A 23,757-nucleotide genomic window follows, 5' to 3' on the forward strand; every position below is an offset into this window, starting at 1 on the left:
CCGGCGGGCGGAGGCGGGCTCTTCGGGGGCAAGGCAGAGGCGGGGCCGGAAGACAGAGGCGGGGCCGGGAAGAAGGGGACGGAACAGGGTGAGGAGGCGGGATCGGCGGGTAGAGGCGGGGCAGGGTAAAGGGGCAGGGCCACGGGCGGGGCGGGGCCGGAAGACAGAGGCGGGGCTGGGAAGAAGGGGGCGGAACCAAGTGAAGAGGAGGGATTCGAGGGCGGAGGAGGGGCCGATGGGCGGGGCGGGGCCGCGGGTGGGGCGGGGCCGGCGTGTGGAGGCGGGGCCGCGGGTGGAGGAAGTGCCAGAGGGCGGGGCGGGGCTGGCGGAGTAAAGCCAGCCCGGCGGGGCGGGGCCGCGGTTGGAGGAGGGGCATCCCTGGGGGGCGGGGCCACGGGCGGGGATGGGCGTGGCGGGTTGGTGTGGGGGCGGGGCCGCTGGCGGAGGCGTGGGCAGCCGGGTAGGGCGGAGCCGGCGGGCGGGGTCGGGATCTCCCGGGCCGCGGTTGCTGGCTGGTCTGCTCGCTGAGGCCCCGCGTAAGACCATGTACTGGCGCCGCGCAGCGCTGGTGGGGACTCGGCTCGTCCGGGTCAGGAGCAGCTCAGCGGGCCGGCTGGAGGGGCCAGCGGGAATTTCGGGCTCCGGGTAAGCGGCTCTGCGAGCAGCACGGGCTGAGCGTGGCTGTGCGGCCTCGCGGGGGTCTGGACCTAGCGGTGGGCTGGGGCGGCTTCTTCCCGGGCGCCCGGTGCACCCCGAGTCGATCGAGCCGCTGAGGCGCCTCGGAGGGCGGGAGGCCGGGAAGGGACCGGGAGAGAAGGAGCCTTAAGCGCTCTTGGCGATTTCGGGACCACGTGATCTTCAGATTGCACAAGCCTAAATCTTGCTGGCTTGAACCTCCCGTCCTCCTCGGTTACTAGATAAAATACAAGATGCCCTAATAAATTGGTATTTCAGATAAACAGCGAATAATGGTTTGGTTTAAGTATATTCCAGATATTGCACGAAACATGCGTAGGCTAAGCAGTTATTCGCTGTTTATCTGAAATTCTAATTTAACGGAGCGATCTGCATATCATTTGCTAAATCTGGCTCCTGAGGCAGGAAGTGGAAGTGGCGCTTTCTACCAAATGGCCAGGTCTTCGAGATAGGACTGTGTCGCCTCTGGCTCCAGCGAGGTCAGTGAACACCCGCGGCCCGCAGGCCTGCGTTGCGAGACCGCCTCCTCTCTGCCGGCCTCACTCCCGCGCGGCCGTTCGGGACTGTCCTACCAGCTCGCCTGTCTGTACACCCATCCCTCTGTCTGGGACGTTATTCCTAACTCCTCGATCTGTTAACTTCTGCCAATTTTGCAAGACTCGAGGAGCCCCTGATTAACCTCTGCTAAACTAGAAACCCCCTCCAGAAGGTGCCAATCACATAGTGTAACTATTTGACAAGTCTTGGAGGTTCAGTGGTGTTTTTACAGTGATAATATCCCTGCGGCATTTCAGCCCTTTGCCTGCTTAGCACATAGTAGGTGTTCCATAAACGTGGCATGGCTAGTGGCTACTTCATTAATGGAGAAGAGAAACGTGTATTGAACAACTTACTTTCTTGCCTGGAATTGGAGAAAAGTGCCTTCCAGCAGCTTTCTCTTTTCTTTGGCAGAGAAGGTGATGTTTCAGAATACACCTTCCACCTCCTCTTTGTATGTAAGGAAATATGGTCTTAGGAAAGTTCTACTAGAATTCCTGCTTCCAGAGTAGATGCAAATAGTAGGTGGTTTGGGAATGCTAATTAAGTGTTGGAACTGAGATGAAAAGGATGTATTCTCTTAGTTGATAAGACAAATAGATGGATGTATTGTTCCAGCAAAGCTCCTACTTAGGTCCACGCCTTCATCCCTTAACCTCCATTTTCTTTCCTGAAAGCTAGATAGGAAAGGATGCAGGCCTTTGTTATATTAGTAAACAAATACTTTGACAATGCTATTTTGTACTGATAGCAAGTAAAACTTTTCTCTTTCATATGTTTGGATATATATTTGCATATTGGGTTTCTCTGAATGGATCTCATCTGATATATTGTCCTTAATGTTTAACTTCACTGCTCTTTAAAATTCATTTTAGGATGGGGAACAGCACATCGTCATCTTTGGGAAACGCAGCAACTGCTCCCGTGAATCAGATCCAAGTGAGTGATGGGGGACATGTAGGAAAAAACTTTCCTTGGTGGAAATAGAATTGTCTTACATATTTAACATGCTTATCCAAACTTGACATAGTCTAATAACTTAATTACTAAGTTAATGTATTTTTAAATCTGCTGTCAAAATCATGCATGTTACAAAGAAATTCTGGATCATTTTCTTAGAATTTATGTGATTTATTCTTTTTCTGGCCGTGCCAAATTGCTTGTGGAATTTTAGTTCCCCGATCTGGGATTGAACGTGTGCCCTCTGCACTGGAAGCACAGAATCCTAACCACTGAACTGCCAGGGAAGTCCCTATGAGGTTTATTCTTCATGGTGCCTTCGCTCCTCTAAGTTGGGTCTATGAGGTTGACTGCTTTTTCCGTCTCACCCACTTCAGGTCTCCTGTTGTTACCAGTCAGGGTGCCTTAGCCAGGCATAGTGTTTGTTTCTGCCCTGGGAAGCTGTTTTTCTAAAACACAGAATCTAATTTGCAGTAGTTATTGTAGGACTGATCCTCTCAAGGATACTGCGCTGCTGTGTTCTCTTGTCTTTCTCTTGCTTGAACTGCAAAGCCCAGTTAAGTCTGCCTCAGAAAATTCCTCTTGTATGTGTTTTTCTACCCTTGTAGCCTATAGGACATATGTATTTCTCTGTTCCTCACCACCAGACACCACTACACACAAACATTTCTGCCTTTGGTTTACTTGACTACAAAAGTATTCACTCACAGCTGCTGAATATAACAGTAATGTTGGAGACCTGTAGTGAGGGATTGCTTCTTTTAAAATAAGAATAGGAAACCATGAGGAACTTCCCTGGCAGTTTCGTGGTTAAGATTCCATGCTTCCACTGCAGGGGGGCACAGGTTCAATCTCTGGTCATGGAACTAACACCTCGCAATTTGGCCAAAACCAAACAAATGAAAAGAATATGAAACCATTTAGCAAGGACAGGGTTGAGAAAAGGTGAGGAGGAAGGTTCAAGACACTGACACTGTCATCCTGAGTTTCTGCTCAGTCTGGAACCTCTCAGTTCAGTTCAGTCGCTCAGTTGTGTCCGACTCTTTGCAACCACATGGACTGCAGCAAGCCAACCTCCCTGTCCATCACCAACTCTCAGAGTTTACTCAAACTCATGTCCATTGAGTCAGTGATGCCATCCAACCATCTCATTCTCTATCGTCCCCTTCTCCCTTTCCCAGCCTTCAATCTTTCCCAGAATCAGGGTCTTTTCAAATGAATCACTTCTTCGAATCAGCTGGCCAAAGGAGTGGAGTTTCAGCTTCAGCATCAGTCCTACCAATGAATATTCAGGACTGATTTCCTTTTAAGATGGACTGGTTGGATCTCCTTGCAGGCCAAGGGACTCTCAAGAGTCTTCTCCAACACCACAGTTCAAAAGCATCAATTCTTCGGCACTCAGCTTTCTTTATAGTCCAACTCTCACATCCATACATGACTACTGGAAAAACCACAGCCTTGACTAGATGGACCTTTGTTGGCAAAGTAATGTCTCTGCTTTTTACTATGCTACCTAGGTTGGTCATAACTTTTCTTCCAAGGAGTAAGCATCTTTTAATTTCATGGCTGCAGTCACCATCTGCTGTGATTTTGGAGCCCCCCAAAATAAGGTCTCACACTATTTCCACTGTTTCCCCATCTATTTGCCATGAAGTGATGAGACCAGATACCATGATCTTAGTTTTCTGAATGTTGAGTTTTAAACCAGCTTTTTCACTCTCCTCTTTCACTTTCATTAAGAGGCTCTTTAGTTCCTCTTCACTTTCTGCTATAAGGGTGGTGTTATCTGCATATCTGAGGTTATTGATATTTCTCCTGGCAATCTTGATTCCAGCTTGTGCTTCATCCAGCCCAGCGTTTCTCATGATGTACTCTGCATATAAGTTAGATAAGCAGGGTGACAATATACAGCCTTGACGTGCTCCTCTCCCAATTTGGAACCAGTCTGTTGTTCCATGTCCAGTTCTAACTGTTCCTTCTTGACCTGCATACAGATTTCTCAGGAGTCAGGTCAGGTGGTCTGATATTCCTGTCTCTTTCAGAATTTTCCAGTTTGTTGTGACCCACAGTCAAAGGCTTTGGTGGAGTCAATAAAGCAGAAGTTGATGTTTTTCTGAAACTCTTTGCTTTTTCTACGATCCAACAGATGTTGGTAATTTGATCTCTGGTTCCTCTGCCTTTTCTAAATCCAGCTTGAACATCTGGAAGTTCACAGTTCACATACTGTTAAAGCCTGGCTTGGAGAATTTTGAGCATTACTTTGCTAGCATGCGAGATGAGTGCAGTTGTGTGGTAGTTTGAACATTCTTTGGCATTGCCTTTTTTGGGATTTGAATGACAAGTGACCTTTTCCAGTCCTGTGGCCACTGCTGAGTTTTCCAAATTTGCTGGCATATTGAGTGCAGCACTTTCACAGCATCATCTTTCAGGATTTGAAATAGCTCAACTGGAATTCCATCACCTCCACTAGCTTTGTTCTTAGTGATGCTTCCTAAGGCCCACTTGACTTCGCATTCCAGGATGTCTGGCTCTAGGTGGGTCATCACACCATCGTGGTAATCTGGGTCATGAAGATCTTTTTTGTATAGTTCTGTGTATTTTTGCCACCTCTTCTTAATATTTTCTGCTTCTGTTAGGTCCATACCATTTCTGTTCTTTATTGTGCCCATCTTTGCATGAAATGTTCCCTTGGTATCTCTTAATTTTCTTGAAGAGATCTCTAGTCTTTCCCATTCTATTGTTTTCCTCTATTTCTTTGCATTGATCACCGAGGAATCTCTACGTCACTGTTTGTCAGGGCTTCCCTGGTGGCTCAGATGGTAAAGAATCTGCCTATGATGCAGGAGACCTAGGTTCAATTCCTGGGTCAGGAAGATCCTTTGGAGAAGGGAATGACCACCCGCTCCAGTATTCTTGCCTGGAGAATCCCATGGACAGTGGAGCCTGGCAGGCTACAGTCCATGGGGTCTCAAAGAATCACATGCAACTGAACGACTTTCACTTTACTGTGTGTCAGCCACCGGGGTGCTCCTCTCTAATTTATGGTCTCATAAGTTAGCACAGTGAAGAAGGAGCACTGAGGCAGACAGTGAGGAAGGAGCACTGGCTTGGGTTTGGGGACAGGGTGGGAGGAATCCCACCCAGTGCTGTGAACTCCTCAACCTCAGTTTTCTCATCTGTAAAATGGATTCAGTAGTACATCTCTGGCCTGCCTAGCTCTCCCTGAGATAGACTTCTGTAGTAAATATTGAGAGTGAGCAGAAGAGAAAGCATGAAAATAGATTTGCAGACACCTAGACTCTTGAGAGTCCCTTGGACAGCTAGGTGATCCAACCAGTCAGTCCTAAAGGAAATGAACCCTGAATATTCATTGGAAGGGCTAATGCTGAAGCTGAAGCTCCAATACTTTGACCACCTGATGTGAAGAGCTGACTCATTAGAAAAGACCCTGATGCTGGGAAAGATTGAGGGCAGGAGAGAAGGGGATGACAGAGGATGAGATGGTTGGATGGCATCACCAACTCAATGGATATAAGTTTGAGCCAATTCCAGGAGATAGTGGGCTGCAGTCCATGGGGTCGAAAGAGTTGAACGTGACTTAGTGATTGAAGAACTGAACAAAGACACTGACTTAGAATCCTTCTGACCCCCTAGGGCGGATGTAACTTCTGAACCACTTTGTCCTACTCCCTGATTTTTGAGTTTCACCTTGAAGGTGCTGCTTATGACTTGCACTAGGACAACCTAGCACTGGGTGCTAGATCTGTCCATTCAGAAATTCCCGAAGGACCTGGGCATTGATACACACAAAGCTCAACAAACTTCACCCGTGAAGTTGTGACACAGATGTACAGCGAAGCCTCGGGGTCTTTTTGATAAAGGCAGGCAGGATAGCTTTCAGGGCTAATATAGCTTCCAGGCTGATGTTAGAATTGTCGGGAATGTTTTTCAGAAATAGTTTCTGACCTCTGCCTCAAACCCACTGAGTCAGCATCTCTGGAAGTAGCTTTTCTAGGAACAATGAATGCTGGGGAATATCTTATCAAAACAGTGATGACAGTTGTTTTTTACTATAAAGATGCACAAGGAAGGAGTGGAAGTTGAAGGGAAAAACTATTGTTTATACCTGGATCCTTGAAAGCCCTACATTTTGAAGAGATAGCATACATCATTGGGGCTTCAGGTGTCACTAGTGGAAAGGAACCTGCTTGCCAGTGCAGGAAATATAAGAGACATGGGTTTGTTCCCTGGGTCAGGAAGATCTCCTGGAGAAGGGCATGGCAACCCACTCTAGTATCCCACAGACAGAGCAGCCTGGCAGGTTTGCAAAGAGTCAGATGTGACTGAAGGAACTCAGCATGCATGTGTACATTATTTCTCACCATTTAACATTAAGGAAGTGGGTTGATCATTTTGAAAAATAAAAAAAGACCAAATCACCATGCTATACACCTAAAACTAATATAATAGTGTAAGTCAGTTATATTTCAATGTTTAAAAAAAAAGCAAAGAAGGGAACTCCCTGGTGGTCCAGTGGTTAGGACTTCAGGCTTCCACTGCCAGGGACATGGGTTTGATCCTCGTTGGGCAGCTAAGACCCCATAAGCTGTGTGGAGCAGACAAAATAAAAACAGAAAGAATGGTTAAGATGGTTAAAAAAAAAATTTAAAAAGACAGTTAGGTAAGGAGTTAATTCCTGAACACCTTCTGAATATTTGAGAAGTATTCAAATACTTAAATACTTCAAATACTTAAGTACCTGGGCTGTGGACTCAGACTTGCACGGGTTCAAATCCCAGCTCACCCACTTACGAGCTGAGGACTCGGGGTAAGTTATTTACCCCCCTCTGTGCCACAGTTTCCTCATGTATGAAGTAGAGGCGATGATAAAGACCTATCTCAGGATTGTAGTGAGGTTTAAGTGAACTAGTGAAGGTAAAGTGTTGAGGATTGTGTTGGCACACAGAAGTGTCTGCTATCTATGAATTGGCTGTGATTATTTGTGTTATTACTCTGTGCCAACACTTTCTACCCACAACATCCCTTTCCCCTAATAATGTTCCTTTGTCCTCAATCTACAGATGAGAATTAGATGATGTTGGCTGATTACTCTGTGCCAACACTTTCTACCCATAACATCCCTTTCCCCTAATAATGTTCCTTTGTCCTCGGTCTACAGATGAGAATTAGATGATGTTGGCTGAGTCTGAGCCCTGAATAGTGAGGCTCCAAAATCTGTACCCTTCCTTCTATATCATGTATCTGCTGTATCATGATTCCTTTCTGAGAGGTAATGTCTAGAATTAAAATGATTTTGTTTTGTTTTGTTTTGACTTTACTTCAGGAGACCATTTCTAATAATTGTGTGGTGATTTTCTCCAAAACATCCTGTTCTTACTGTACGATGGCAAAAAAACTTTTCCATGACATGAATGTTAACTATAAAGTGGTGGAATTGGACATGCTTGAATACGGAAGTCAGTTTCAAGATGCGCTTCACAAAATGACTGGTGAAAGAACTGTGAGTCCAGCCCCTGGGGTGCTTTGCCCCAAAGTGGGTGGTGAGCTGGGTCACCTCGGGCCTGTGTCCTTGTGTTGGGAAAAGTGAGCCAGACGTACTCTGAGACTCTGAATTGATAAACGGCAGATTTGGGAACAGACTCATAGACCAGGAAACAATGAGTTCTATTTTTTTTTTAATGTTTACTGTGGTGTTTGTGAGTAAGTGTGTGAAATGGGTGGGGTAATGGTGTTGGCATGAGTAGTGGTCTATAAATGGTTGACAAACTCCTGGGACTTTTCCAAGATGAAAGTATTCTTCTTTCCTCACTTTAACAGTGCAGATCAAGGGTCCTTCATTTTCTGTACTAATAAGAGTGCTTTCGGGCTCCATGTTTTTAGATTCTTGAAATCTGAGGATATTCCCATAATATGCATTATGGAAAAAAAAGAGGAAATTCCATGGTTGTCCAGTGGTCAGGACTCTTGAGCTTCCACTGCAGGGGGCTTGATCCCTGGCCAGGCAGAATTAAGATCCTGCATGCTGCATGGTGTGGCAAAAAAGAAAAAAAAACAAACCCCAAAGGAACAAAAAGGAAAAATAATGTTGCCATTTTCCTTCCTGTTTATATGTGCCGGTTAAGGAGTTGATAATGTACTCTTCCCCTTTAGTAAACAATGGTAAGAAAGAACCACTTAAATATTATTAATCATTAGAGATTGCTGATTGCTTTATTTTGCCTTTTATATGCTAAAGCAATGAGGAGAAAGGGGTTGAGTCAGTTTGTCCTGGGTTTAAATCCCAGTTCTGTCACTTACTTTGTGATCTTGGGCAAGTTCCTGTGCCTCCTTTGCCTCCAAAATAAGACTAAAAAATAGTACCTACCTGAAAGGTTGTTGTTTAGACGCTAAGTCTGACTTCTTTATGAGCCCATGGGCTGTAGCCCGCAAGGCTCCTCTGTCCACGGGATTTTCCCAGGCAAGAATACTGGAGTGGGTTGCCATTTCCTTCTCCAGGGGACTTTCCCAACCCAGGAATTCAACCTGTCTCCTGCATTGGCAGATGGATTCTTTACCACTGAGCTAACCAGGGAAGCCCCATCAGAAGGGTTGGAAAGTTTAAATAGGTTATTATCAAAGAGCTTTATATGGGCTTTGCCCATAAAAGCACCCACAGTGTAGCATGTATTAGGATCCTATGAATGGCTTTATACTTCTGACACCCAGGGTGACATCTAAACTTTCGTTTACCCAACAGGTACCACGAATATTTGTCAATGGAACTTTTATTGGAGGTGCAACTGACACTCATAGGCTTCACAAAGAAGGGAAATTGCTTCCACTAGTTCACCAGTGTCATTTAAAAAAAAGTAAGAGGGAAGAACTTTAGTGATGTAAGTGCATACAACTCTGCTAGTAATATGTCACTATATATTTAAAATGATGTTGCCTGATAATGCCTTTTAAATATTTGAAGGTGTTTTAAATACATGAATTATCTTCATGAAAAGGTTGTAAAAATAATGAACAATAAATCACTGTGGAAACATCTTATTTGCCAATTCTTCAGTAAAAAAAGATATTTAAAACTGAAGGAGCAGATAATAGGTGACAACCTGGACAGACAGGCATCTGAAGTGAGTGCTTCAAGGGACAGTCCTGTGGGACTAAGCAGCTGCCCAGGTGACATGCCAGTCCCAGATGACTAAGAACTGTAGTCTGACTGACTATGCAGGGACTTGTTACCAAGCGGAGGATTAACAGGAAGACGTTTGGGTCGGGGGACGTAAGTTTTCAGTGGAAAAAAGCATAATTGTTCCTGGGAATGAGGGTTTCAACATAAATTTTGGGGAGATACATTCAGTCTGTAACACCATAAATTACAGCTGGATTAAAGTCTTAATATAAATCTAATGCAAAACTAGGTTTTGGCAGTTGTACTTTCTTTCCAGAATCATAGGTTAGGAAGAAAATGGTAACCTGTTTAAGAAAAAGTATGATCTTTTTTTTGGTCTTTGATTCTTAATGTTAAGATCTGAAACACAAACTGCTTAATATTTTAAAAAAACAGGCTTTTCCCACTCACTTTTACCACTAAACAACTTAGACATGAATTGCCAAAGTATTTAATTGGGAAGCTGAAAAGCTGCTGGGAAAAAAGGGATTTTTTAAATATATTTGAGTTTCATTATTTACTAATAGTAAAAAAAAAATACTGTTTGAACAATGTTTTTTTAAAGGCAAGTTTCCTAATTAAGGTTTAAAATAAAGTTTAGTTTTGCTCATCTGTGAGGAAATATTTACAGTTGACTCCTGAATAAGGCAGGGATTGGGGCTCCGAATACCACCTTGAAAATCCAAGTGTAATTTAGAATCAGTCCTCTGTACCCTCAGATTCATCCCGCTACAGACTGTAGTATTTATTACTGAAAAAAACCCACACAGTTCAAACCCACGTTCCAAGGGTAAGCTGTAGTTTGTGATCTTCCTTTCTCCATACAGCTGTTCACTGCCGTCTTTAAATGGAGAACTCTAATATTGAATGAATGTTTATAAAGTTTGGTGGGTATATTCATATGTAGTTTGTTCTCTTCAATTCCTATGGCTCAGATCTTAGCACTTTTAATATGAAAGTTTGATGGGAATTTAGGGAAAAGAAATCTCTGTAAATTGGCACTTAAAATATTTTTATTTGCATAGTTGAGTTTTGGTGTTACCTTTTCCCAAAGGCAACTTTTATTTTCTATTTTTTAAAATTTTGTAATTGAAGTATTGTTGCTTTTCAGTGTTGTGTTAGTTTCAGGTGCAAAGCAACGTGATTCAGTTACAGATTATATACCTATTTTATATATGTGTGTGTGTATATATGTGTATTCTTTTTCAGATTCTTTTCCCTTATGGGTTATTTCATAGTATTTACTAGTTCCCTGTGCTATACAGTAGGTCTTTGTTAGTCACCTGTTTTACATATAGTAGTGTGTATATGTTAATCCCAAATTCCCAAGTTATCCTTTCCTTCCTCCCAAAGGCAACTTTGAATAATTTTTTTCCCACAAAAGAATCCTTTTTAAACTCTTTAAAAATATGTATTTTTATTAAATCTAGTTTTGATTCTATAATTAATACCCATTGGAAAAGAATCCTCAAGCACATATTTTAAATAAACATTGAGGCATTTCAAGACCAGCATTAATGATCAAATCTTAATTTCATTTTATTCAACTATTATAAGATTGAGTATTCAAATACTGTAAGATTATAAAATATAAGGCCAAGAGCCTTACATCTTTTAAGCCATGCATGCTAAGTCACTTCAGTCATGTCCCACTCTGTGGCCCTATGAATTGCAGCCCGCCAGGCTTCTCTGTCCATGGAATTCTCCAGGCAAGAATACTGGAGTGGGTTGCCGTGCCCTCCTCCAGGGGATCTTCCATCGAACCTGCGTCTCTTATGTCTAACCTGCACTGACAGGTGGGTTCTTTACCACTAGTGCCACCTGGAAGCTTCTTATAAGGCATATAGTAACCTTAAAATTCTTCTTTCAAGAAACAAAAAGACAAATACTTGATGTGCATAGAGTTTATTTGGTACCTCTATCAAATTCTACAATAATACAAGTGACCAGAAACAGTTCACATTGTGCCCACCTGCACTCGATGTCTAGAATGATTTATCCAGTATGTGTTTTGCAGGGCTCGACAGGAGAGTCCAGACTTCACAGTATTGGTGGAAACTATTTTGTCATGAAACAAATTTCATACATTAGTGTTTCATCCATCTTTCTATCAGAAAACAGCAGAATTACATTGTTAGATGTGTTATTTACAGTGATAACTTGGAAGACTCAACAGAGTATCAGTGAGTTTATCACCAGATCTAGGAAAACCCTGCCCCTCCTTTCAGGGTCCTTTTTCTTTGAAATGGAATGTGTTATAAATCAGACTTTATATACTTTAAAGCACCAGCTTGACAATTTAAAGTTTTCTCTCATTTTTATAAAATATTCCTGCTTTAAAAGGCAAAGTGAATGTAAAAATGTGAATGTAATTAAACATCACTGGCCTTGATACTTCTTATTGCAACTGTTTTACAACTGTATTCACTTTTGGAATGAATTGCTGGTAGGCTTGAAAGAAAATATTTGCCTTTTGTCTTGAAAAATTCCCTTAAAAAATTAATCATTTTTGGAACTGTACAATTTTATTTTTCACTCAGAGTGTTTAAATATGCAACTTGGTCCTTGGAGATCATGTTACATAGAGTCCAGCTTCTTGGATAATTTGTTATATAAAACAATAAAAAACCTTAAACTAATACAAGGTATTACTGATGTTAACAGTCATGTATGTATAACACATCAGTGTCCTAGATTATCCTGTTAATGGGTGCTTAAACAACTAATGTACAATCAGATTTTAACACTTGTTAAATTTCCATTCTTTATGTAAAAAGAGAAAGCTGTAAAAGAACCTTCAAGTTCTATACTTCAGAAATACTGACACTATTAAGGCATTACTTAATGAACAGACCCTAAGCAAAGTATGTATGCCTGTGTTGGAGAGCTAGTCATATTTTAAGGCAGTCAGAAGGTTCATTTTTTTCACTTTAAGGCTCTTATATACTTCAGTTTTATTCTATGCGGGCATTAGTCTGTATAATTTAAATACTGAGTGGTCAAATATGGAAATCAAAGCCTTTATATAAAGAAAATGAGATTTTATAACTAGATCATAACAGTTCTTCCCCAACCAATTTTTTTAAAGCTGATTTCATATATCTCATCCCTTAGGAGAATTTCTTCATTATCAGAAGCTGACAATAAAAGGAGGAAAATATAATTCAGACGCATTACAAGTTATGTCTACTCAAACCATACCAAATTACATGCAGTCCATCTTTAGTAGTGCAACAAAAATATTTTTTCTTGGTTATTATTCATTAATTATATAATATCTTTGATTTGGCCGTGTGTGGATTCTAAACAGTTTGCATTGCAAATAAAGCTTAATAAGTAATTTAAACAGAGGTTTTGATACAATGATTGTATTGATATAATGTTCCATCAATTATGTGGTAATGATACATAAAATAGCAAGGCTTTAACCCCATTTACTACCCTTAACAATCCAAATGTTCATCAAGTGAAACGTATCTAACTTACTATTTCTTTTTTCATGTAGAGATTCTGATAGCTTCTAAAAGCAGAAAAATTTAAATATATTTGAAAATGAAATATTTTCACTTCTGTTCATAAAATTACTATAACATGGCGGTACTAATTTTAGTATATGTGCTGCCGAAGCGAGCACAACATGGCAGTACTAAGTTAAATAGAAGCAAATGGAAAAATTTTCTTAGGCTCAGAAATACCTTTTATATGTTTTCATTGTATTTAGAAAATTAACTCTCATTGAAAATAATCACATTAATTTCAGTCATAGAATTCTGCAACATATCTCCTAAATTTATGTTTCTTTTTACCAATTTCCTATATAATTTGGTATTTTCAGAGTTTAGGAAAATGTGTCATTTATTATAATTTCTATTCAAACAGTAAGTTTAACTATATTATTAGTTTTTTTTTAATTATTAGTTTTCTACATGAAAAATACTACCATAGGATTAATTTTTAAATTAACGTCATAATAATTTTTCAGAAGTAAATAAAATACCAAGTAAAAAAATGTCCAATGTGGATACAAAACCTTTTATACTACAAGCCATGTATATACAAGCATCGTCAAGTACTTGGTAGACCAAAGATTTTGTGGGTAGTCTTTATAATTATGGAAATATGAGCACTGAGGTGTGCTACTTTCTGAGAGTCTTCAGTTATTTATTTTTCAAAGAGTGCTTTTTCTAAGAGCCAGGTACACCTGTAATTGCAAACAAAGGCTGAATAACTAACCCTACTCAAAAGGCCACAGAATTTCTGCATACAGCTTATATAAAAGGTATACAAGTTAACTTGATTGGGAAGAATTTATCAATTTGATTATTGTTCCAGGAGACCTGCCTGTTATTAATTTGAAAAAAAATGTGACCTTAACTCTATGTGGAACAAAAAGCAATCTGCAAAAGATGGGTCCCAAACCTAAATACAGGTGACTTTCTTGTCATTCACTTTATTACTCAGGTAGAGCAGGAGTAGAAAAACAAAAGACCAAAATGTCAGAACAAAGAAAGGAATTTTAAAAGGAAAAAAAGATATAGAAGTAATCTTTCAACAAATAAGGGACTAGGGGGCAGGTATATGGGATATACTAGATTAAATGCGTACAGTAAGTTCACCTAATTAATTAGTCCAACTCACCTTTTTCCCTAATTATCCCTTGTGCATGTGTCCATTGCAGCTATCTGACATTTCTCTAGAGGGGTTATCGCCTTAACAAATCTCCCATGTCTGTGGTAGACAAGACTAGAATTTTTCATTTTTGATTACTTACTGTAAGGGCCTTATTGAGAAATGTGTGGGTACCTTTAAGTCAAATTAAAATAAGTCCAATAAGTGATCACAATCATTTTCCTTTATAGTTTAGACATAGCTTTACTGTGCTTCTAAAGACATTTCTCACTTAACTATCAGATCCTCACATTTATTCAGAAATCCTGTCTTAAATTTTCCAAATAACTTTAAATTGTTTTGCAGAAAAAAAGCCTGATTAACTGATATTCTATCATTTATAGATTTACCTATTATTTAAAAGGTTAAGCAAATGTTTGTAAGACCATCTTCTTAGAGTATGAGTTTGTTTTTTAATGGGATCTTAGACTTGGAATATATTACTTCTTTCTCTTACCAGAGAATGATGACATTTCCCATTCAGAACAGGAGTGTTTAAAAAAATTACTCAGCTAATGAGCTGTTTTTCTAAAACATTTTATCTTTCAAAACATATACCCTATTAAAAGTTTTAATTTTAAAGAAGTTCTAATTTGTATTGCAAGCCCTCTTCCCAATTTTGACTTTCATACAGATATAAATTCATTGATTCTTCTATGACCCAATGATCAGATATGTTGTTTTTTAAGGATAGCACAATTGAATCACACAGGTTAAACTGGTTGTCTCCAGTCACACAGTAAGTTAGAGTGAAAGAGGCTCCAGGGAGATGATGGTACATCCCGTTCATTGAGCATTTTCCTCAACAATATTCCCATAAGGTGATCACTAAACTAAACAATACAAGACAGTGTTCCTAAGTGGAATTTCCTAGAAATTTCAACTAACAAGGAAAGGGTAGGATTATAAGATTAGTTTTTGTTTTTACTAATTACAACTATATCCTGAAAATATTTACCTATTTTCTGGGACATAAAGTTTATTTTTCTTAGGGTTGTTTTTTTAAAAGCAACATTTTCCTAATCAGCGGTAATGCTAAAAGTAATTCAGAAAATAAAACTTCTTTATTACTTGAGAATATTTTATTCATAATGAGGTAAAAGTTTTTATTTTTTCTATATGACTATGTTATATAGCAACACAGGTTATTAAGATATTAATTGTGCTTGAGGGTCACTATGAACTACAAAAGTATACATGTTCACAATTTCTCTGTTTTTCTACTCCTAAAGCAATCATGTATATACATTAATTATTTCCTAATACCTAAAAAGATAAAAGTTTTGAATAATTCTATTTTATCCCTTACTCTTGTAAGTAAATGTCCTCCCATTTTGTGGGGAAATGAACACTGGGATGAGAATGAGGAGGCCGTTTCTCGATCTAGGGCTCCAACGTCACACTCTCTTGGACCTCAGGTTCCTAGCCTAAGTCAAAGAATTACCTTTTACGTTTCTAAGGTTATTTCCAGCTCTAAAGCTCCATGATTTGAAAATAAAGCTACCTTGTGTGGTGGTCTTTAGTTTTCTTTCTCAAATCTTAACATTTAATAGACTTTTCTATGTGACTTCAAAAAGGTCACAGCTAATGTTACTTCTCTGATGGATTTATTAATATTAGTTCCTGAATAGTCTGTCTAAAAACAATATAGAAACAGTATTTAACCAAAGGAAATAAGCGTTTATATTATATTCTACTTAATATTTCTATTAGGAATAAAAAGTTAGATCATGTTATAATTTTTAATTTAAGACGACCTTGGGTTTATGTAATGAATTCAAGTACAATTACATGATTCTATTAGGTTCTTTAAACTTTAAATTCAATCTGAGCATAATATTTTAATGTATTGAAAGTAGCTACCATTTCAAATCTAATGCCTGAAGGAGGGTAAAAAAACCAAAGATACCAGAAGCGATGTATTTTTGGGGTGTTGGGTAGTGATGCCACTAGCTTTGTTGACCAGTATCTCAGGTAAATCACAATATTTACAAATTGCTACCAGTTGCCTTGAAGGAATGGCTACATATCAGATAAACCCAATATAAATATGTCAAATAAGTTTGAAAGGGACATTTTCTTGTCACTCCCAGAGCCCAAATTTCTCATGAAACAGAAAACATACAGATTCTAACATTACTTAATCCTTCTGCCCCCAACATAAAATCTCTAACCCTCAAGCACACACACGTGTGTGATTTACACTTATTGTTTGACTTTTCATAGTGAGAAGGCTTTAAAAATCCCCAGTAAATCTTTAAATACATTTAAAGAACAATACATAAAAACTAGGTTTTATGTGCACATTATCTTAGATAACCATGATATAATTATGAGCAAATATATTGGCATTTCAACAGCTTAAAGCTCCCCACACAGAAGGGGTATTTGCTCAAGGAAATAATGCACTTTATAATGAATAGGAAGTTTAATACACACAAATAAGAAAAATTTAATTTCCTATAGACTGGTTAGTGGTAATATGCCACTCAAAAATTGCCTTTCAAACCTGAAAGACCTAGCTTGCTTATTTTTTTACACTATCAAAAAAGAATATTTTGCCACAAATGAATAGTAGGCAAAGAGAGGAGGATGCCAACATGTTTACAATTAGAAATATCTAAAACCCATTTATACTTGGCTAAAAAAAGTAATTAAAATTAAAACAATATTTTAAAGTAAGGTAAAATATTTTAAATTAAGGTATAACCAGATTATGGTTATAGTTGAGATTTTATTTGTCATATTTTTCAGATTATGAGTAGGGGAAAAATGCTTGAAACATCTTATGTTCTCACAAGATGAAACATGTAAAAAGTGTCCCTACACATGGCTATGTTGGTATAAGCCACAGGAAACCATCAAGTCATGCCCCTCACAGCAATAAACAAACAAAAATAAACCAAAATAGACTTCCTCAGCTGACAAACTTTAGTTTCTCTTCTCAAAGGTTTCCATTATGTTTCTGGTTAATGGTAAACAATCCTGTACGTGTTAAGTTAACCCTCAGAAACAGAGCATCTTTTTCAGTGACTGAGAATGCTGCTATCTATGCGACTGGAGAAAACTGTTAAAGCAATTTGTAAAACTCATTCATAAGCATATGTCTTGGTGGTTGTTTTATCCCCTTGGTATAAAGATTTTCAAGGAGTTTTATAATCAATCACAGTACATGGTCCAGTGCATTTCAGATTATTTGGACATTATCAAAGCTGTCCTTTACCAATGAAAACATTTAAGAAAACTTAAAGGCATTTCTCAAACAAATGACATGATATAGGACTACTTACACTTTTGGCTCTCACTTCTTTTAAGTACAAATGTGATCATTCACCAAAGCAGAACTGTTTGACTATTTTACAGTGTCTCAACAAGAAGTTCTCTGTTAGGCAGAGGGGGCTACAGTGTATTCTGAAGCTATTTCCCAAAAGCTAGTTTAGTAGAAAGAACTTTGGGCTCATCTTATTGTTCCTTCCTTTTTTTTTTTGGTAAGGTAACCTTTCCATTATGCACATACTGTACCATTGTCTGACTTCTTTCAGTGGATTAAGATTAGCTGGGAAGTAGCTGTGTGTTTCTAGCGAGATCACTGATGGCAGTGGACCTCTTAGATTGCGCTGGTGCTTATGGTTAAATCATATCTAATGTGAAACTTCGAATCACATCCAGAGCTCCAGTATCAAAGCCACACATGTCCAGCATGCCTCTGTCATCTGGGTCTGCAATGGTAAAGCCACTTGATGTCATTCCACAAACAATCAATTTAGCTGGAATATCCATATTCTGTAGGAAAAGATCAAAGACATTTTAAAAATAGTATGTTAATAAGCAAAAGCAAATAATCTCCAAAATTAAAACATTTTAAATTCTATCATAGCTCTTCATTACAAAGCCAATTTGTTTTTCCTCCATAAAATCTGTCAGTCTTCTAGGGCCAGAAGACTTCAGAAGAACAGAATGTGATCTTTAGAAGTATAGACGATTAAACATGTGAACAACCTGCCTGAAATTCCTGCTTCTCTGCTCATTTTATGGACACAAAATACATTCCTGAGCAGCACAGGGACTCTGTACTCATGAAACCTGTCAGAATATTCAGAGACATCAGACATTTTTACCAGCACATCATACACTGGGGCAGTATGTATGGGTACACATAAGGAAACGGTTCCTGGGGTTATCAATTTTTGTTCTATGGCTTTGCTATGTATGACATATATAAATGTTGTAACTATAATGTCAATGTAATAACTTGTTTTCTGCAACTGTGATTTAAGGCTAGAACACTTGAGTTTTTGAGAAAGACTAACAATCACTGAGTGTGCACTATGTCAGATACCATGAGCTCTTTAGACAACTGATCTAATGTTAACTGTTATAGCGAGGGCTTCCCTGGTGGCTCTGTGGTAAAGAATCCGTCTGCCAATGCAGGTGACAAGGGTTCAATCCCTCGGTGGGGAAGATCCTCTGGAGAAGGAAATGGCAACCCACTCCAGTATTCTTGCCTTGAAAATCCCACGGACAGAGGAGTCTGGATGACTATAGTCCGAGGAATCACAAGAGTAGGACATGACTTAGCAACTAAATAATAATAATTGTTATAACAACCCTAGAAGGTAAGTAGTACTTTTAACCAACATGGTACATACCACAGCAGTGATACACTATCAAGACATGTATCAGTTAAATAATTCACTTGGATCTACAGCTAGTATAAAGAGAAAGATCCAGGACTCAGAACCCAGGCTTCTTGACTCTGAGTTCCATTCTCTCACTTGTTCTCTTAAGCACACACGAGAATCCCCAGAAAGGGTTATTAACACACAGTCCCATCCCCAGAGTTCCTGACTCAGCAGGTCTCCCAGGGTCTCTAGGAACATGCGTTTCTAACAAGGTCCAGGCAGGAAACCACACTCTGAGAACCACCGCTCTTCATCAAGTTCTGGTTCTACTTCCAGTCACACCTGCCACAATTCAAGTGCTCCACATTCTCACCTGACTAGTAGATTCCATACCAGATAGTGCAGATACAGAATAATTAATTCCCTCATTTCAGAAAGTTCAACTGCAGAGCACTGACTGGAACTCAGAAATACTCATAACACTTAAAACACACATTATATTATAGCTTTGCTTTACGTTTATGCAGTTGTTAGCAAAACTCAGAAATGATGTTGAATCATTAAAAAATTTATTGGTTAAATTTAAAAAAATTTTGATTGTTCCTGAAAATACTGTTTGCAAAGGATATTAAAATGTGTACATCTGGAACTGGTTGAAATAAATTATATATGTGTACTCAGTACTTCCTCATTTCAAGTACTGTTGAGTCCAGAACTGGTGTCGCATTCCTTTTACAAAGGTACACAGCTACCTTCAGTATCGTTTAAAAATATATATATTGACTGTTTTAGAACTGAATCTTGTTTGGGGTGAGAAAGAATATTAGAATTTGCTTTACCTTTCGATATTCCCTCAGAGCGGTAGCAGGATGGACACTTCCAGCAAAGGTCTCATTATCAGTGAATACGATGAAGACATCGGCAGCTGTATTTGTCTTTTGAGCCCAGATCATCGGAAGAGAGCAATCAGTTTCACCTGCTGGGATCTAACTCAGAATAAAAACATGGTTAAGAATAAAAGAAAATGCTCTCATTTCCATACTGAGATGTCTTAAATAATTAAATACTTAAAAATACTATTTTACAAAAAAAAAAAAAATACTATTTTACACGTTATCATCTTGTTTAGCACCAATGTATATGCCTTCTGAAAGCTTGTAAATATATTTTTTATTTTGTGCTCGTAAAAAAAACTGAGATGTAACACAATGTATTCTCATATATTGATTAATATCAGGCATGACATCAATACAAAATTATTATAAAATACATGTTAAGTAAACTACATGAAATAGTTTCTTACCTGACTCATAGCCAGTAAAACTTGTTGTAAGGTCATATCTGTAGTCACTGGACATGGTACCATTTCATCTGAAAAAGCAACTATAGAAGAATCTTTCTCTGTTCGTGTGACAACCTGAAAAAATCAATAGAAGGAATTTTTAGTACATTTAGGGGAAACAAATACAGTCTCTTGAAGTTCATCTTTAAAAGAAAGTATGATGATTTATTTCTGAACTTACTGCATTTGAAAACTATAGTAGACTATAGTAAACTAAAGCAGCAGTATAGCTTTCAAAGCACTTTCACAAACTCTTACAAAGAAACTGGTTGTAACAACAATCCTTTGAAGCAAATAGACTATATATTATTATTCTTATTTTATTAAATAGGCAATAAAGCCACAGAAGAGAAGCTAAGAAACTCGCTGACGGTTACTCACTATTGAGTCAGGCTAGAACCGAAGTCTCCTGTCTGTTATTATTAGTCCCTGATCTTTTAACATCTATATTCATTAATAATTTCTCTAAGCATTATCTATTTCTTTAAAAATACCAGTAACATTTAATCTGTTAATGTAAAATTAAAAGTTCTACTCTGATTTTTCTTTAGACATGCTTTTTCAATATACCTACAATATCGTATATACCTAAGTATTAAAGTATATGTAAGAATGTTTTTGTTGTTCACGCGCTAAGTTGTATTTGACTCTTCGCAACCCCATGGACTGCAGCCCGCCAGGGTCCATGGGATTTCCCAGGCAAGAATACTGGAATATATAAGTATACTCAAGTACATATACAATACTTAAAGCTTTGCTTAAAACAAGTGAAAATATAATTTTTGATCATATCTAACTTTATAGTTTTGCGCCAGGTAAATATTTTCAGTATGGCAAAATCCTAAATTGCCTTAGGAGTTCTCACCATGCACATTGCTGCAGCTACTGTGCTTGCATTGAGTACACTACCCAAAACTCTTTGGTCCATAGAAGCACTGACATCGATTGCCAGTAAGAAACGCTTTCCAGTTGGCTCGACTGTCTAAAGAGAAGACAAAACAATCATTAAAAGCAGTCACAGAAACTGTAAATAAATTAAATTTCTAACATATCATATTTCCTTACTTTTCACTTAAAAGACTAAGATAAAAAGCTTGATTTTTGATTTACCAATTGACAAATACTTAGGAATGCTTAGCTTTAACTAGAGGTAAAACAATGAAAATAAGATGGCCTATTTAGTAACTTAAAGAAGTTACAATCTTTCTTTTTTTTTTTTTAACTTTTCCTCATGAAGTAAATTGGGAATTTCTAGCACGGAATTTTTTTTGTAGTAAAATATAAACAACATAAAATTTACTTTCTAATCATTTTTAAGTGTATGATTCAGCAGCATTAAATACATTCACAATGTTTTATATATATATATATGTATGTATATAACCACTATTACTATTTCCAGAACTTTTTCATCATCCCAACAGAAACTCTGTACCCACTGACAATAACTCCTCATTCTTATCCACCTCTAGCCCTAGGCAACTTCTGTTTTACTTTCTACATCTATGAATTTGTGTATTCTGGAAACCTCATGAGTGTAACCATAGTATACTTATCCTTTCCTGTCTGGCTTTTTTTCACCTAGCATAATGTTTTCAAGGTTCATCGCTGCTGTAGCATCTTTCAAGTTCTACTACTTTGTAAGGCTGAATACTCCATTATATGCATATATCATATTTCATTTGTCCATTCACCTCCTGATGAATACTCAGGTTGTTCCCACCTTTTGGCTGCTGTGAATAATGCTTCTATCAACATCTGGGTATAGGTACCTGGGTATAAGTATATGATTTCCGGTTTTCAATTCTTTTGGGTATATACATAGGAGGTGGTATTTTTGGATGGCCAGAGCCATCCAACTAGGTGTGAAGTGGCATCTCACTGTGGTTTTGATTTGCATTTGCCTGATGACTAAAGTTGAGCATCTTTGCATGTGCTTAACTGGCCATCTGTTTACCTTCCTTGGAGAAATGTCTGTTCAAGTACTCTGCCCATATCTTGAATTGGGTTATTTGTATTTTTACTGTTGAGTTGTAGGAGTTTTATATATATACACATATATACACACACACACACATATGTATATAAATATATATATACACATATGTGTGTGTGTGTGTGTATTCTGGATGTTAAACCCCTGTAAAATAGATGATCTGCAAATATTTCCTCCTTCTCTGCAGGTATCTTTTCACTCTGTTGACAGTATCCTTTGATGCACAGAAGATTTGAGTTTTGATGAAGTCAAAATTTATCTACTTTTCCTTTTCTTGTCTGTGCTTTTGGTATCACATCTAAGAATCTACTACCAAACCCAGGGTCATGAGCTTTTTTTTTTTTAATGAGCTTTTATAATATGTCTTATTCTAACAGCTGTGCAGTTTTAAGTCTTATCTACAGGTCACTTTGAGTTAATTTTTATATGTGGTGTAAAGTAACGGTCCAGCTTCACTCTTTTGCATGTGGATATCCAGTCTCCCCAGCACTATTTGTTAAAGACTACATCTTCTCTTCATTGAACTGTCTTGACACTCTATTAAAAAATCAATTGACCATCCATGTGTGAGTTTAATTCTGGGTTCCCTGCTCTATTCTGTTGGTGTACATGTCGTGTTTATGCCAGTACTACACTGTTTTGATTACTGTAGCTTTGTAGTAACTTTTGAAATCCTAAATTTGGAAGTTTGGGTCTTCCAACTTTGTTTTTTTTTTTTTTTCAACATAGGTTTGCCGATTTGGGGTCCTTTGAGAGTCCATATAAATTTTAGGGTGGGGATTTCTGTTTCGGCTAAACATGCCACAGGGATCGCACTGAATCTGTAGACTGCTTTGGGTACACCGGCATTTTAACATCATGAAGTCTTCCAAACTAGGTACAAAGGATGTCTTCTCATTTATTTATTTTTTAAATTTTTTTCAGTAGTGTTTTGCAGTTTTCAGTAAGTCAGTCTTACACCCCATCGTTAAATTTACTCCAAAGTTTCTCATTATTTTTGATGCTGTTGTAAATGGAATGTTTTAATTTTGTTTTTGGACTGTTCATTGCTAGTGTATAGAAATACTACTGATTTTTTTCCTGCTCAATTTATATCCTGCAACTCTGCTGAATCCATTTGCTAGATCTAATATTATTTTGTGGAATTTTAAAAAAAATTCTTTTTGGTCATGCCACGTGGCATGTGGGATCTTAGTTCTCCAACCAGGGATAGAACCTGTGCCCCCTGCAGTGGAAGGGTGGAGCCTTAACTACTAGACTCCAGGAAAATCCTATTTTGTGAATTCTTTATGGTTTTCTCCGTGTAACATCAAATCATCTGAGAACATGACAGTTTCTCTCCCTTTCCAACCTGGACTGAGATTTTCCTGGTGGTTCAGTGGTTAAGATTCTGCGCTTCTCCTGCAGGGGGCATGGGTTCAATCCCTGGTTGAGGAGCTAAGATCCTGCATGCTGCAGGAGTGGACAAAACAATTTTTTTTTAATAAAAAATTTAAAAATGGAAATGAAAACAACCTGGATACATTTTAATATTTCTTTTCCTTTCATAACTGCTAGAACTTCTAGTAAATGTAAATCAAAGTGGGAAAAGTGGGCATCCTGGTCTTGTTTCTGATCTTAAGGGAAAAGATTTCAATCTTTTACTCCTGAGTATGATGATAGCTGTGGGTTTTTTACGCAGGACCTTTATTACACTAAGGAAGCTTACTTCTATTCCTGGTTTATTGAGAAGTGGTTTTTTTTTTAAATCAGAAAGGGTATA

The 23,757-nt window shown here is 38.3% G+C and overlaps 2 protein-coding genes across 8 annotated transcripts in view; one reads left to right on the forward strand and one right to left on the reverse strand.

Moving 5' to 3' along the window:
- The first annotated feature begins 457 nt into the window (after positions 1 to 457).
- Positions 458 to 22,556, forward strand: GLRX2 (glutaredoxin 2). Of its 7 annotated transcripts, none has more exons than XM_043924606.1 (6): positions 458 to 645; positions 2,109 to 2,172; positions 7,538 to 7,714; positions 8,951 to 9,062; positions 18,467 to 18,651; positions 19,515 to 19,690. In XM_043924606.1, the coding sequence occupies exons 1-5, from the start codon at positions 545 to 547 to the stop codon at positions 18,622 to 18,624; spliced, it is 612 nt and encodes a 203-aa protein (XP_043780541.1). In that variant the 5' UTR covers positions 458 to 544; the 3' UTR covers positions 18,625 to 18,651; positions 19,515 to 19,690. The 7 variants fall into 7 exon arrangements, 6 of the variants coding, with proteins under 6 accessions (XP_043780541.1, XP_043780546.1, XP_043780547.1 ...); XR_006345105.1 differs by having other exon boundaries at positions 461 to 645; positions 8,951 to 9,086; XM_043924611.1 differs by lacking the exons at positions 18,467 to 18,651; positions 19,515 to 19,690 and adding an exon at positions 22,183 to 22,556 and having other exon boundaries at positions 460 to 645.
- RO60 (Ro60, Y RNA binding protein) overlaps positions 11,257 to 23,757 on the reverse strand; it is a 29,886-nt gene continuing 17,385 nt past the window's right edge. The window contains exons 6-9 of the mRNA XM_043924603.1: positions 20,865 to 20,981; positions 19,961 to 20,074; positions 19,497 to 19,643; positions 11,257 to 17,818 (exon numbers count right to left, since the gene is read on the reverse strand). Of these exons, the coding sequence (XP_043780538.1) occupies positions 17,666 to 17,818; positions 19,497 to 19,643; positions 19,961 to 20,074; positions 20,865 to 20,981 (531 nt within the window). The 3' untranslated portion in view covers positions 11,257 to 17,665. The remainder of the gene's footprint in view (positions 17,819 to 19,496; positions 19,644 to 19,960; positions 20,075 to 20,864; positions 20,982 to 23,757) is intronic.

The sequence above is a fragment of the Cervus elaphus genome, chromosome 14 (genome assembly GCF_910594005.1).
Source record: "Cervus elaphus chromosome 14, mCerEla1.1, whole genome shotgun sequence".
Taxonomy (NCBI): domain Eukaryota; kingdom Metazoa; phylum Chordata; class Mammalia; order Artiodactyla; family Cervidae; genus Cervus; species Cervus elaphus.